This window comes from Xiphophorus maculatus, chromosome 24, assembly GCF_002775205.1.
Source record: "Xiphophorus maculatus strain JP 163 A chromosome 24, X_maculatus-5.0-male, whole genome shotgun sequence".
Classification (NCBI taxonomy): Eukaryota; Metazoa; Chordata; class Actinopteri; order Cyprinodontiformes; family Poeciliidae; genus Xiphophorus; species Xiphophorus maculatus.
The window spans coordinates 10,143,868-10,155,556 of record NC_036466.1 but is presented as its reverse complement, the minus strand read 5'-3'; the positions used below and the strand labels follow the sequence as shown (position 1 = coordinate 10,155,556).

The following is an 11,689-nucleotide window of genomic DNA, read 5'->3' as shown; positions in this document are numbered from 1 at the left end:
TGGGGATTATCCTGTGTTTAGAGAGGCTGCGTCGCACTATGAAGGTGTTTGAAAAACAGCCCTGAGGACATCTGCACTCATTAACAAGTCAGACATGATGACCCAGTCAAAGTACAGGCAGAGGGTCGTCAGCGACGGTGTAATTATGGCTGCTCGGTTCACACACTGTGAGTCAGGACGGTCGCCGCGCAGGCCAGATGGATCTTGTCTCTTTTATGAGCGGTGCTAAAGAATTGAGCATTGTTTTACATTTAAAGGTGACTATACACATAAAGGGTGTTAATATATCAATATATTTCTTTCTTTTAAATAAAAACAAGCTGTTTTGTTTAAGAGCCATGTTGCATCTGGAGTTGAACTGATTGCAGCTTTTTGGTCGATCAAAAATTTGGCCAGTACTGATTTTCTGTCTGAAATTTGGCTAAATGTGGCAAAAAGTTGCTGATGTTATTAAACTTAATTATTAACTGAAAACGTGCAGACGTGAGTCTGTTGAGAAACAGACAGAGGCTGATTTTTAGACCTTTCACTGCAAAAACACAAATTCTTACCAAGTATATTTGGTTTAGTTTCTAGTGCAAATATCTTGGTACGTTGAAATAGGACAAAACTAACAAGAAACCGTTCAGCAAGATATATTAGCTTGTTTTAAGTAAGTAAATACTTAGTATTAAAGAAAAAGTTCTAGTTTCACTGGCAGATAAATTCACTTACATGAGAAAAATGTCTTGTTATAAGTGAAATAATCTGCCAGTGAACTAGAACTTTCTCATCAATTTTAATGAATTATTTAGTTGAAACAAGCTTTTATATCTTACTGAAAAGTTATTTATAAGTTAGTTTTGTCTTATTTCAAGAATATTAAGATATTTTCACTAGAAATTAGACTAAAACTCTTGGTAATATTTTGTGTTTTTGCAGTGTAGAGAAGATCGGCTGATTTATCAGGGTTATAAAATCTGCTGATCTCTTGTCCAGATAAAACCATTTGTGTTTGATCTAGATCTACATTTATTTTAGGAAAGTCAATAAAAATGCTACTTGAAGACTCTCCATCCCATCTCACCTGGTAGACAGTGGGTGGTTGCTATGGTGATGCCGTAGAGGTGAGACCGCTGCTCAGGCAGGTATTCGTCGGTGAACTTGCTGCTTACTTTGTCGACTGCGATCACGCCGTCCCTGTGACGACCCAGTGGTTACTAACCAGTAACAGAAACAGACTGACAGGTCATCAAAGATGGCTACCTCCTCCAATCGCTGAAGTAGAAGTGGTTGCTATGGTAGACCATGCTGAACGGGTAGTTCAGGTCAGAGTTGATCACCCTGCGGCCGGATCCGTTTGGAGATATGCACTCCAAACGCTTGGTGCCTGACGAAAACAGAATCGATTCCAGATCAATGCTGCTTTCAGGAAGTGAAGAGAACACACCTGGGATGTTTACCTGCATCGCCCCAGCAGATCTGCCCAGAAGAGAGGTCGTAGGTCAGCGCGTTCGGCAACCCGACGCCGTCAGATACAACCACTCTACGGCCCTGACCGTCCACAGTGGACGTCTCGATCTTTGGCGCCTCTCGGTTCCAGTCGGTCCAGTAAAGACTCCTGTAGAGAGTCAGAGTCAGCGCAGAAACCAGTTTGAATGCTGGGAAACAATTATTTTAATATAAATTAGCATATTAATATTACATGTTATTAAAATTATTCTAATCAGTTACTCAATCTATTATTTTGATTTACATTCTGCAGATTATTTTATCAAGATTGAAAATCAGAGGTGGGTAAAAGTCTCCAACAATTGCACTCAAGTAAGAGTAAAACTACTTCAACTTATTTTTATTCAAGTAAAAATAATTAGTAGCCATCAAAGAAATTACTGACATAAGAGTAAAAAAGTATCTGGTAAAAAGTACTGAGTAACTGATCAAATTATCAATCATTTAATATTTTAAAATTGCATAATCAGACAGACCAAAATATAAAGTTAAGAGGAAATGTAGCTATTTTAAGGACAAAAATGACAATAATTCATATAAATAACAAAAAATAAATAAATAAATTATATCAAGCAATTGCATTTATTTTTCAAATCAATTACAAACTTATAAAACTTTAACAAAAATTGCAGGTGTGTGTCTGTGTGGTGAATATTTGGTTAAAACATGTTTGTTTTTCATTCAGTGGGTAGAAAATCCAGAAATTTTATTCAAGTAAGAGAAGAAATACTTCATAATAAAATTACTCAAGTAAAGTAAAAAATACAGTATAGTAAGAATACTAATAGAGGTATTTTTTTCAAAAAGTTACCCAACTCTTAAAAAAACAATTTATATTTGCTTTTATAAATAATAAAATTAGCATTTAATTTTTTTAATACTTGACCGTTTAGCAGCTAAAAAAGCTCAGTCCTTTCAATACAGTGTAGAGAAAAATATTTTGATTTTTTTTTATTATCCGAGACAAATTAATAACTGGATGAAAAAGTTTTTCTTATTTTCCGCCACTTGAGGAGTAGAACATATTTACAGACTAATATTTTTCATCTTAAATGTGAAATATTTACATTTTTTGTACAGTTTTGGCTAAATATACCCAACTATTTCATTTAACGATTAATGATTAATCGTGTCAACTCTACTAGCAATGTAACACAAATTAAAATCTAAGACATGTGGCATGTCCCCTTTATTCTGCTTCCTCTCATCTCAGTGTGAAATTTGATCAAATGCAGATGTAGCGCATTAAGGATGCAGAATTTACAGCTGTATTAAATAATACAGCAAACATGATTTTGGTAAAGGAGGTTCCAGCTCGTAGATTTCCTTCTGTTTCTTATCATGTTAAGTTTAGAGACTCGTGTCTAGAAACCAGACGCAACAAGACTCAACGGAGCGAGAAAATGCAGAACCTTCTGCTCTGCGTGGATCCAGACTTTGTTGACTCACAGCTTGCGTTAAATTTCCTGCTTTTAATAAAAAGCCGATCTGTGTGTTCCCTGAGTCACTCCTCTGAGAAGAGAGACGCTCAGCTCTGGATGATTAAACCTCCAAACACAACTTTTTATTTAAAAAGCAAAATTAGTAATAAATAATGCTGTATTATTGCGTTCAGCTCATGAAATGAGACGGTTTAGTTAAACTAAGACTAACAGAGAAACATAAAGTATAAAGTGTGAAGATTTTTATCATCAGAACTCAACTAATAACAAACAAAAAAGATAATTAAATAATGTTAAAATGTAAATGTATGGGTATACAATGTACCAATCCACTTTTTTCACTTTCGACACCGATATCTGAGGTTTAGTATCGGCTGACACTGATACAGAAAAGCAGCTGAATTGACTTTCTTTATTTTAAAAGCACAGACACAAATGTACTAAATTACAAATTTATTTGATCACTTAAACACACAAGTTTGGTCAAACATGTCAAAATTTGTGACTCGGTGCAATTGGGAGTAAAACAAATACATAAATAAATAAACTGACAAAAATAAACTGCAACAAACCTTTGAAATGGTCCAGAAAGTGACATTAGTTGTTCTAAATATAGTGCAAAACAAGCATAGAAGTACAGTGAATAGATTGGGAACATTGTCACCGATAAGTGATCGGGGCCGATACAGATGTTGATATCAGATTGGTGCTTCTCTAAAACATTCAGTCTCTTTGTTCTTGTTTTGTTTTGTCTGAAACTGATCTTGAGGTTATATCAAACTTTTTTAATCTTAATTTTCTCCAAACTAAAGAACTTAAAACAAACAGGATGGATAAAAAGTCTTACCCGGTGGATGAGACAACTACGATGGCCCGCGGGTTGACCAGGTCCGAGTCGAACAGGGTCCGCCTCCTGCTGCCGTCCAGGCTTGCGCTTTCTATCACGTCTGTGTTCGAGTCGACCCAAAACATCAACCTGCGCTTGGCATCCAGAGCCAACCCCTCTGGACTGACGAGATCTGCAGGCAGAGGGCGCTGTTGTTTAACCCAGAGCAGAGTAAAACCATTCCAGTCGAAGAAGAGCAGGCGTTACTTGTGTTGATGAGCGTCTCCGGCTCAGCTCCAGACGCCATTGAAGCTCTGTTGATCGTCCTCGCTGACAGATCCGTCCAGTAGACTTTATTTTCCTTGCAGTCGTAGGCGATACCGACAACAATGGAGCCCTGCATGTAAACAAACATTAGCATCTCAGTTGGGGTTAGCTTGGAGCAGGGTGAATTTTCAATTACAAGAATCACAAATCAGAAGGTTTCCCCCAGTGTTTGTAAGCCTGTCAGGCCACCAGGCTTAACATTCCTTATTTTTCTAAGTTTTTTTTTTAAATGTTTACATTTTTTAAGACTTAATATTTGGTGTTCATGTATTAATCTTCCAATCTTTCAATAACATATAATTATCAAGTGATATTTTCAAATTTCCCGTCAGCTTTAAACATATTTTAACTCAAAAACACGACAGATCGCTGGATGGATGACTGCCCCAGCACCGGGCTTAGCAAGTTTTCTGAGGGAAACCTTGAAAACATGACTTAGAAGAAATTCCACTTTGTAATTTAGCGCCTTGAAATTGAGCCTCTGTCTCTTTAAAAACTCCACCTTCAGGAAGTCACCACAAACCTGGCTCCTCTATTAACCCTTTAACGTTTTTACCAGCATTAAACTGAGAAGTAGCTCATATAATGAGGTATTTGGTAATTGCTGCTGGCTAGTCTGAAGGAGCTGAATGGGGGAGGAGCTGCATCTTGAAGGCGGGGCTACGTCCACCCAGACGTTTTGGACAGCTGAATGGTTGCCATAGAGATTAATGGATTTCTCAAACATGCATAATAATAATAATAATACTGAAATCAACACTCCATGTATGTTTTGGATGAAGGAATATCATTAAAGCTTAAAAAAGTTTATTTTTCATAACACTACCTCCTTAAAAATCATTCCTCCATCATTTTGATGAGAGCTAAAATTTGAGTAGGCCAAAAGGAGAACAAAATGGTTGATGGATTTAGTTAAATGACTGATTATGATGTTTTAACCTAAGATTTTGCTCGCATATTTAAATTTTTTTTCATTATATGTCCATACATATCCTTCCAGAATGGACACAAACTCAAATTTATCAACTCAAATTTTAAACTTTCAGCATTTAGTTTGTTTCTTCTGATGAGCACATCTGCTCCAGAGGAGGCGTCAGAAACTCATCCACAGCAGATGTTGCACAGATGTCTCACACATTGCATCACTTCACACATCGGGTGTAGACAGCCAATAAAAATGACAAATGGAGGCTAAATCATGACATGCTTCTTACACTGATCTGATGGAAAGTTTAACCTGAAGCGGTTCTTACGTGGAGTGTCAACAGCGTTTTGGAGCGCTCTGCATCCAGCCGGCTCCCGTTCAGAGGCAGGGCTCCGATTTTCTGGCCCTGAGCGTAGAGGAGAGTGACGGCGGTTTTCGCCGGAGGCGTCACATCCGGACGGGTGATGGGACGGACGATGGGCGGAGCCACCGATGGGAGGCCTGGAACGAGCAAAATGGACGAAAATGAAAATCTGTGATTGTATTCAACCTCCTTGACTCTAATGATGGTTATGAAACAACATGAGTCAAAACAATAAACTAAATATACAACCATTTTTAATTAAACCACTAAAAATGTCAGGCTTTTTCTTTCTTAGAAAGGGAAGTTTAAATCATTGTAGATCTAAATCTTAAAGGCAAAGTAATTAGCATCCAGCTAGCTAATTACTTTGGATGAAAAAAGATAAATATTCAGCCTTTACCCACCAGTAAGAACAGGATTTGTGTCACTCTTTAAAAAAAGATAGTTACATTAAGCCGATTTGGTTGCTAAAAGACTTAATATTTTAATTTGTTTATTGTATTTCTGCTCTAATTAAAGATAAAAGTTTCCATCTGCATCTACCATTTGTGCTGGGGGGCCACACAGAATCAATCCGAGTGCCTCAAAGGACCCCTGGACCTCACTTTGGACACCCCAGTGAGTTTTTTCTACAAATGCTACAAAAACATACATCTGGCAACATCACATTTCTTTTAAGGAAATAGGTTAAAATATTCCTTAAGAATTTAGATATTGTGCACTTCTTTATCATAAGATGATAAAGATTTAGCTTAAAATCCCAATAAAATACAATAAAGTTTGAGATTGTAATTGTGTGGTTGTGTTACTTTTGTAAGGAGAGAATAAAAGATAAAAAGTTGACTTACATGCTGGTTTGACTGCGTCGTGTGAGCGAGTACCATCTACTTCCCGGCCCTCCTGGTCCACACACCAGCAGTAAGTGGACTCCCCGTAACACTGGACCGGACTGAGAGCGCAGAGCAATCACAATCAGAAGATCTGAAATTATTTCTGCCGTTCAGCGTGAATCTACCTGAATTCTCCATCTGGTTCGCACTGAGGCAAATACTGCTGGGGGTCCGGGTTCCCTCCATAGTGCTCGATCAAACTGGCCCTCCATCTCTCACATACGCTCTCGGCTCGATTGGTAGGCGCTGCGAAGAGCGCAAACCTCTTTTAAAACCAGTAACCACACAACAGAGGCATAAAGAAACTCCTCTGTTGATGCTGTACTTATTCAACTAAATGCAGCACATGTTTTCCAGCTCTCTGAGTTTATGTCGCAATTTGAGTTGGAGTGTTTTATTAATGGTGTGTGAATGCCCTGTGTTTAAAGAGGCACACACACACACACTCCAAAATGTTTACCAGACAAGAGGCGTTTTAATAACTCAGCTTTAGAACTGAACCTGAAGCCGCTTTATGTTTCTGCTTCTGTCTGTGCAGAAGTAAAAACACAAATTCAGTATTTTCTTAATAGGTTCTTGTGTTATTCATGTGGTTTAGAGGTTACATAGCATTTAACCACAAAATTCAGTAAATGTGGTGGTTCAGAGCAGCTCATGGAGGCGGTTCCAAACCGCAGAGCTGGAATACTTAATGTGAAACAATAAATCAGGGGTTGTAGTTTAAAACTGTAGAAGATGTAAAACCAAAGGCAAACAGAAAAAGGAAATTTCATTTGATAAAGTTAGTTGGGGGGAAAAATCTAGAGATGTTCACCAGTTTGGAAAGTTACAAATCTGTAAGCTTTTCTGCCAATAATTCAAACAGCAACAGATCTCAACAAGAAGCAATGCTTCAATTATGTGCAAAATAAAGACTGAAAACCTAAATATGCTGTACTGGGTTCATAAGAGAACTGTGCAAAAATAAAAGTCTGTAAATCTAATTGAGATAAAGCAATTAGGACAGAAACAAATAATCGATTATTTAAATAATCTTCAACTAATTAAGTAATCAATTAATTGTTAAGTGGAGTATACAGACTTAAAAGAAGTCTGTAATTCAGCCAGAACTTTAAAAAATACATACATTTTACATGTCATCTAAACAATTTTATCCTCACCTGGTTCAAATTCTGTAAAAAAGTCCTACTAAATATCTTTTTATATCCAATTATTAATCGATTAAATCAAAATTAATCAACAAAATAAGGTTGAGTTTTTCATACGTTGATGTTAGAAGTATTTTTTAGCTGCAGATGCATCATATGCTGCAAATAATCTCTAAAATAATGCTTTGTTTTTGCATTTTAGGCAATAAAATGTTTATTTTCTTAATTAAAAAAATGACATAATTGTCTATATGCATCTTTTAATGTATTTCTAATATAATATACAAAAGGCTGAAATTGTTGAAGGCAGAATCTGCAGAGTTTATCTGATTAATTGACAGAAAATTGGATCAAAAAGTGATTGTCTCCTGGTATAAATTCAGTTTCTCCATTTTTAGTTATTTTTGTGCTGATGTCATCAGTCCTCTGCTAGAAGCAGCTTTCTTACCTGGTTTCCTGCAGTCTACAGGTGAAGCGCCAGGTGCAGTCCTAGTTCCTGCTCTCTCCTGTCCACTGCTGTCAACACACCAACAATGTCCAGTAGATCCATGGCACTGGAACACAAAAGAGGAATAACATCAATGAACACATAGTAGGAATGAATGAATAAACAGGTGAAAGTGATGCAAAAGGAAACTCTAGAGTTACCTGCTGAGGTACAAACTGCCCCTGTGCATCACAGCGAGGGACAAACACTCCAGCTACGGGGTAACGCTCCTGAATGCTGGCCTGTGCTCTGTCTCTCTGCTCCTCACATGGAGTTTTAGGTGCAACTGGTCAAGAAGAAGAAGAAAAAGAGCCAGAAATGCAGGCATTAGCCTGGCTAATGATGACAGCATTAGCATGGCTAACAATGATGGTGGGTAAATGGTTCTCCTGTAATTGTTAGTTGCTTCTTTGCCATTAACAAGTTCATGAGATTGATTGACAGCACTAAGCCCCGCCTCCTGGCTCTTAGTGGTTGTTTTTGGTCAGGAGTGGTGCATTTCTTCAGACAGCAATAGTAGCTCAAGGAGAAAGTCGTCTTTTCACAGATTATCTGTCTCATAATAAACTGTCACGACACAGTAACAGTTAACAAATATGTAAAAAATATATTTTGTATATCTACTGCAGCTTTAACAGCTAAAACCAACCCTCTTACCTGGTTTCACACAGTCTCTTGGTTGAGCACCAGGTGGGGTTCTAGTTCCTGCTCTCTCCTGTCCGTCTTCATTGACACACCAACAATAACCAGTGGACGAGTGGCACTAAAACACCAACAAAGAGAAGTAGCAAAATTCTAGTAAAAGCTCATAAAGCTTCAGTGCAGAGAAGTAATTTCATGCGTACACACCTGTAGTGGTATGTACTGTCCATCAGCGTCACACTGAGGCACATAGGCTCCAGCTACAGGATATTCACGCGAGCCAGAGGCCTGAACTCTTTCCTTGTGGTGCTCACAGGGAGTTTTAGGACGCTCCGGTTGATCTGCGAGACATTTTGACACTTTTTTGGCTTAAAACATCGAGACGTCAAGGCAGTGTACCATCATTATTGGTTTATATGCAGATGATATTTAACTATTACTGCAAGAAGAGAACTGAAATAGTTCAATAAAAACTTTCATTCTGTTGTGTTGATCGTCAGAAAACCATAAGTCTCACCTGTTCTGCAGTCGACACGAGGTGAACCAGGTCCAGTCCTGGTTCCGGCTCTCTCCTGCCCACTACTGTTCACACACCAACAATGTCCAGTAGATCCATGACACTGGAACCAGTAAACACATGTAAAACAGTGATAATTCAGTCTTAAAGCACAGTGGAGAAACGTTCAGTAGATCCTGACCTGCTCTGGTAGATAGAGTCCATTTTGGTCACATTGAGGTATGTAGGCTCCAGGAGGAGGAAACCCATCTGAGCTGGTCTGGACGCTGTCTCTGTGATGCTCACAGTGAGTCTTTGGACGCTCTGGTTCATCTGGGTAATGTGAGTCATAGATTGCATAACTTTTTTAAGCACCACTATCCGCAGAAACTAAATGACTCAGGACATTCCCACAGCTTTAAAATCATTAAGTTTCCAAATTATCAGTTAGTCTCTGTATAAACTGTTCAACGGTCCAGAAGAAACGACTATAATAGATTATAAAAGACATTTTTCCCATAAGATAAATAATCTGCCAATGAAACCAGTAATTTTTCATGAGTATTAAGGAATTATTCACTTCAAAGAAGTTCCTATTTTGCTGAAAAGTTACTTTTCAGTTAGTTTTATCTTATTTCAAGTGTATTAAGATATTTGCACTATAAACTCTACCAAAAATACTTGGTAAGTTTGTGTTTTTGCAGTGTGTTACGTTAGTTTTCCTATGAAAACCATATTTGGAGTCTCACCTGTTCTGCAGTCGACACGAGGTGAACCAGGTCCAGTCCTGGTTCCGGCTCTCTCCTGTCCACTGCTGTTCACACACCAACAATGTCCAGTAGACCCATGGCACTGGAACCAGTAAACACATGTAAACAGTAATAATTCAGTCTTAAAGCACAGTGGAGAAACGTTCAGTAGATCCTGACCTGCTCTGGTAGATAGAGTCCATTTTGGTCACATTGAGGTATGTAGGCTCCAGGAGGAGGAAACCCATCTGAGCTGGTCTGGACGCTGTCTCTGTGGTGCTCACAGTGAGTCTTTCGACGTTCTGGTTCCTCTTTTGGACGAAGATGACAAACATTTACATCATCATTTAACCTGAAATGTTTAGCAGACCAGAGCAGAAGTGGTTTGGACATAATTGTGTTGTCATCAGCGCATAGTTTGGTCAACGAAGGTATGAATGCATTGTGGAGAACCAAAGAAAGGGAGCAAAAACCTTCTTCTGCCCAAGAAAAATACCAGTGGCAAACTAGAATGGTGGTAATGGTTTAAGGTAAATGTTTGCCAAATATCAGAATATTGACATTTCAGGAAAATTCCTACATCCCAACTCACTTGAGAACCAGAAACCAGCAAACTGTAACAATAAAATAAGAATGGATGGGTCACCGGTAGATAGGATCACCTGTTCTGCAGTCTACATGAGGTAAACCAGGTCCAGTTCTGGTTCCGGCTCTCTCCTGTCCTCTACTATCCACACACCAACAATAGCCAGTAGAACCATGGCACTGGAACCAATAAATAAACATCAAATGCTGTCACTGAAAGACCCAAAGCATTGTAAATTCCAGCTAAATGAAAGAAAAGAGATAAAGATCAGTAAGGAAAGTCTGACCTGCTGTGGTACATAGAGTCCATTTTCATCACACTGAGGTACATAGACTCCAAGTAAAGTGAGTCCATCTGGACTGGTGGTTTGAACACTGTCCCTGTGATGCTCACAGTGAGTCTTTGAACGCTCTGGTTCCTCTGTTGGAAGAATGAGTCACAGTTAAACAGTTTATTAGGGACGTATTGTCAGCAGAATACGTTAATGACTGTTCTTAAGTCATTAAACTCAAAAATTAGACTCCGCTTTATCTTCTGTGTCCCCAACTAAATCATCTCCAGATTCTGTTAATATTTGTAAGAATACACACATGAAATGTTATGGTAAATCTGAAACCATACCTGTTCTGCTGCAGTCTACATGAGGTGCACCCGGTGCAGTCCTGGTTTCTGGGAGCTCTTGTCCTCTATCGTCCACACACCAACAGTGTCCAGTAGAACCATGGCACTGGAACAGCAAAGAAATATTAAGTAGGTATAAAGAGTCTCAAATGACAGAGTAAACACTGAAAAAACACTATGAAATTGACTGGTTACCAGTGAAATCCAACATTTCTCAGACTGGTAAACACTCCGGAATTAAGTGCTACAACGTAACGCTGATAAAAAATAGCATAGATATACTTTCAACTATAATTTACAAATGCTAGCTGGGCTAATCGTGCTAATGTAACACATTAAACACAAATTGAAAATACAAATTCTGTAAGAATTTTGTTCGTTTCATAACAATAGCTTGATTAATCTCGGTGTGATTTTGCGTTTTCTCCTAAGAAAACTGAAACCTAACACAAATATTCTGCTCAGTGAATCTCTAATAAACATTTAAAATTAGGTGAAAGATCACAGAAGAGATCAGTGAAGTCCATCTAACCTGCTGTGATATATAAAGTCCATTTTCATCACATTGTGGTACGTAGACTCCAAGTAGAGGAAGTCCATCTGGACCGGTGGTCTGGACGCCATCTCTGTGATGCTCACAGTGAGTCTTTGGACGCTCTGAGAGAGAATACGACACATTTAAACAGTTTATTAGG

At 38.3% G+C, this 11,689-nt stretch overlaps 1 protein-coding gene across 3 annotated transcripts in view; it reads right to left on the bottom strand.

The window, feature by feature from the left end:
• The window catches only part of nid2 (nidogen 2), a 48,073-nt gene that overhangs the window by 2,223 nt on the left and 34,161 nt on the right, over positions 1 to 11,689 (bottom strand). The window contains exons 26-45 of one of the 3 annotated variants that reach the window (XM_023329457.1): positions 11,527 to 11,651; positions 10,995 to 11,100; positions 10,660 to 10,793; positions 10,450 to 10,552; positions 9,968 to 10,098; positions 9,788 to 9,890; positions 9,241 to 9,371; positions 9,060 to 9,162; positions 8,750 to 8,883; positions 8,558 to 8,663; positions 8,062 to 8,186; positions 7,862 to 7,967; positions 6,391 to 6,511; positions 6,224 to 6,324; positions 5,340 to 5,512; positions 4,027 to 4,156; positions 3,781 to 3,952; positions 1,443 to 1,600; positions 1,246 to 1,369; positions 1,067 to 1,179 (exon numbers count right to left, since the gene is read on the bottom strand). In XM_023329457.1, the coding sequence (XP_023185225.1) occupies positions 1,067 to 1,179; positions 1,246 to 1,369; positions 1,443 to 1,600; positions 3,781 to 3,952; positions 4,027 to 4,156; positions 5,340 to 5,512; positions 6,224 to 6,324; positions 6,391 to 6,511; positions 7,862 to 7,967; positions 8,062 to 8,186; positions 8,558 to 8,663; positions 8,750 to 8,883; positions 9,060 to 9,162; positions 9,241 to 9,371; positions 9,788 to 9,890; positions 9,968 to 10,098; positions 10,450 to 10,552; positions 10,660 to 10,793; positions 10,995 to 11,100; positions 11,527 to 11,651 (2,499 nt within the window). The remainder of the gene's footprint in view (positions 1 to 1,066; positions 1,180 to 1,245; positions 1,370 to 1,442; positions 1,601 to 3,780; positions 3,953 to 4,026; positions 4,157 to 5,339; positions 5,513 to 6,223; positions 6,325 to 6,390; positions 6,512 to 7,861; positions 7,968 to 8,061; positions 8,187 to 8,557; positions 8,664 to 8,749; positions 8,884 to 9,059; positions 9,163 to 9,240; positions 9,372 to 9,787; positions 9,891 to 9,967; positions 10,099 to 10,449; positions 10,553 to 10,659; positions 10,794 to 10,994; positions 11,101 to 11,526; positions 11,652 to 11,689) is intronic. The other 2 variants (XM_023329458.1, XM_023329459.1) reach the window with 2 other exon arrangements.